A 1,027-nucleotide genomic window follows, 5' to 3' on the forward strand; every position below is an offset into this window, starting at 1 on the left:
GGGGACTTCGTGGGGGCCGACACCTTCGTCACCGATGTCATCAGCCTCAACCGGAAGCTGCTGCAGGGCCCACGCCACCGGCCGGGGGTGACAGAGTGGTCGGGGGAGCAGCCCGGCCTCCTCCCCGGCGCCTGCAGGGAGGACCCAATGGCCTGGCCATGGCGACCCCAGCGGGACTGGGGATGTTTGGGGACCGAGTCTCCCTAGGGGTCTCGCTCAGGGAGACCCTCCTGCTTCAGCCTCCCGAATTCAGGACCATAGGTGTTTCCCAGCAGGCCTGGCTTCTGAAATGATTTTCACCTAACACTTTTTAAAAATATCACACAGAATAAAATAATAAAAAGGAAAACCTATTTCCACTACCTTGTGTTTTTGCTAGGAGTTCATCACCAGGGAGACGAGTTTGGGGGCCAGGCTTCCTGCTCGGCCTGGGGGACGCTGAGCCCAGACCCTGCTTTGAAGGCTGCTTTTGCTGTCCTGTTTAGGGGGCCCCTGTCCTGGTGGAGGCACAGGACCGACGCACCTGAGGGCTACCTTGAACTCACGGTGATCCTCCTGCCTCAGCCTCCAGGGTGCTTGGTCAGTCCTCGCCCGGCACGACCAGCTTCTCCTCACACACACCGGGCGCTCGCTGGCGGCCACGACACCTGCCTGCCCCATTCCGAGGCCGTCAGGTCCACTCCCGCCGGTCCTTACTCCGGGAAGAGCTTCCGGAACTTGCCGTAGGCGGCGCTGCTGATGATGACGGTGACCAGGGCGGCCCCCGCCTCGGGCTGCACGGTCACGTCCTGCACGGTCGCCTCCTGGTGCAGCCAGCTGGGGACACGGGGCGTGCATGAGCCCAGGGGCCCAGATGGGCCTCAAACTCCCTGGGACCCTCCTGCCTCAGCTTCCCAGGGCCCGAAAGACGGGGCCCCACCCACCTGAGCTGCGGCCCGGCTATTGGCACGTGGAGCGTCAGCACACGTCTCCCGGTGGCACCAAGCACCGCGGCGTCCAGCGCGGACTCCAGCTCCCGCAGGCCCAG

General features: G+C 64.5%; 1 protein-coding gene across 1 annotated transcript in view; it reads right to left on the reverse strand.

Moving 5' to 3' along the window:
- Window positions 1-6: 6 nt before the first annotated feature.
- The window catches only part of Gtpbp6 (GTP binding protein 6 (putative)), a gene marked incomplete at its 5' end in the record, with an annotated part of 6,935 nt that continues 5,914 nt past the window's right edge, over window positions 7-1,027 (reverse strand). Inside the window, 2 exon segments of the mRNA XM_033760226.1 lie at window positions 7-816; window positions 924-1,025. Of these exon segments, the coding sequence (XP_033616117.1) occupies window positions 693-816; window positions 924-1,025 (226 nt within the window).

Source organism: Fukomys damarensis, unplaced genomic scaffold (assembly GCF_012274545.1).
Source record: "Fukomys damarensis isolate Sample0158 unplaced genomic scaffold, DMR_v1.0_HiC HiC_scaffold_39, whole genome shotgun sequence".
Taxonomy (NCBI): Eukaryota; Metazoa; Chordata; class Mammalia; order Rodentia; family Bathyergidae; genus Fukomys; species Fukomys damarensis.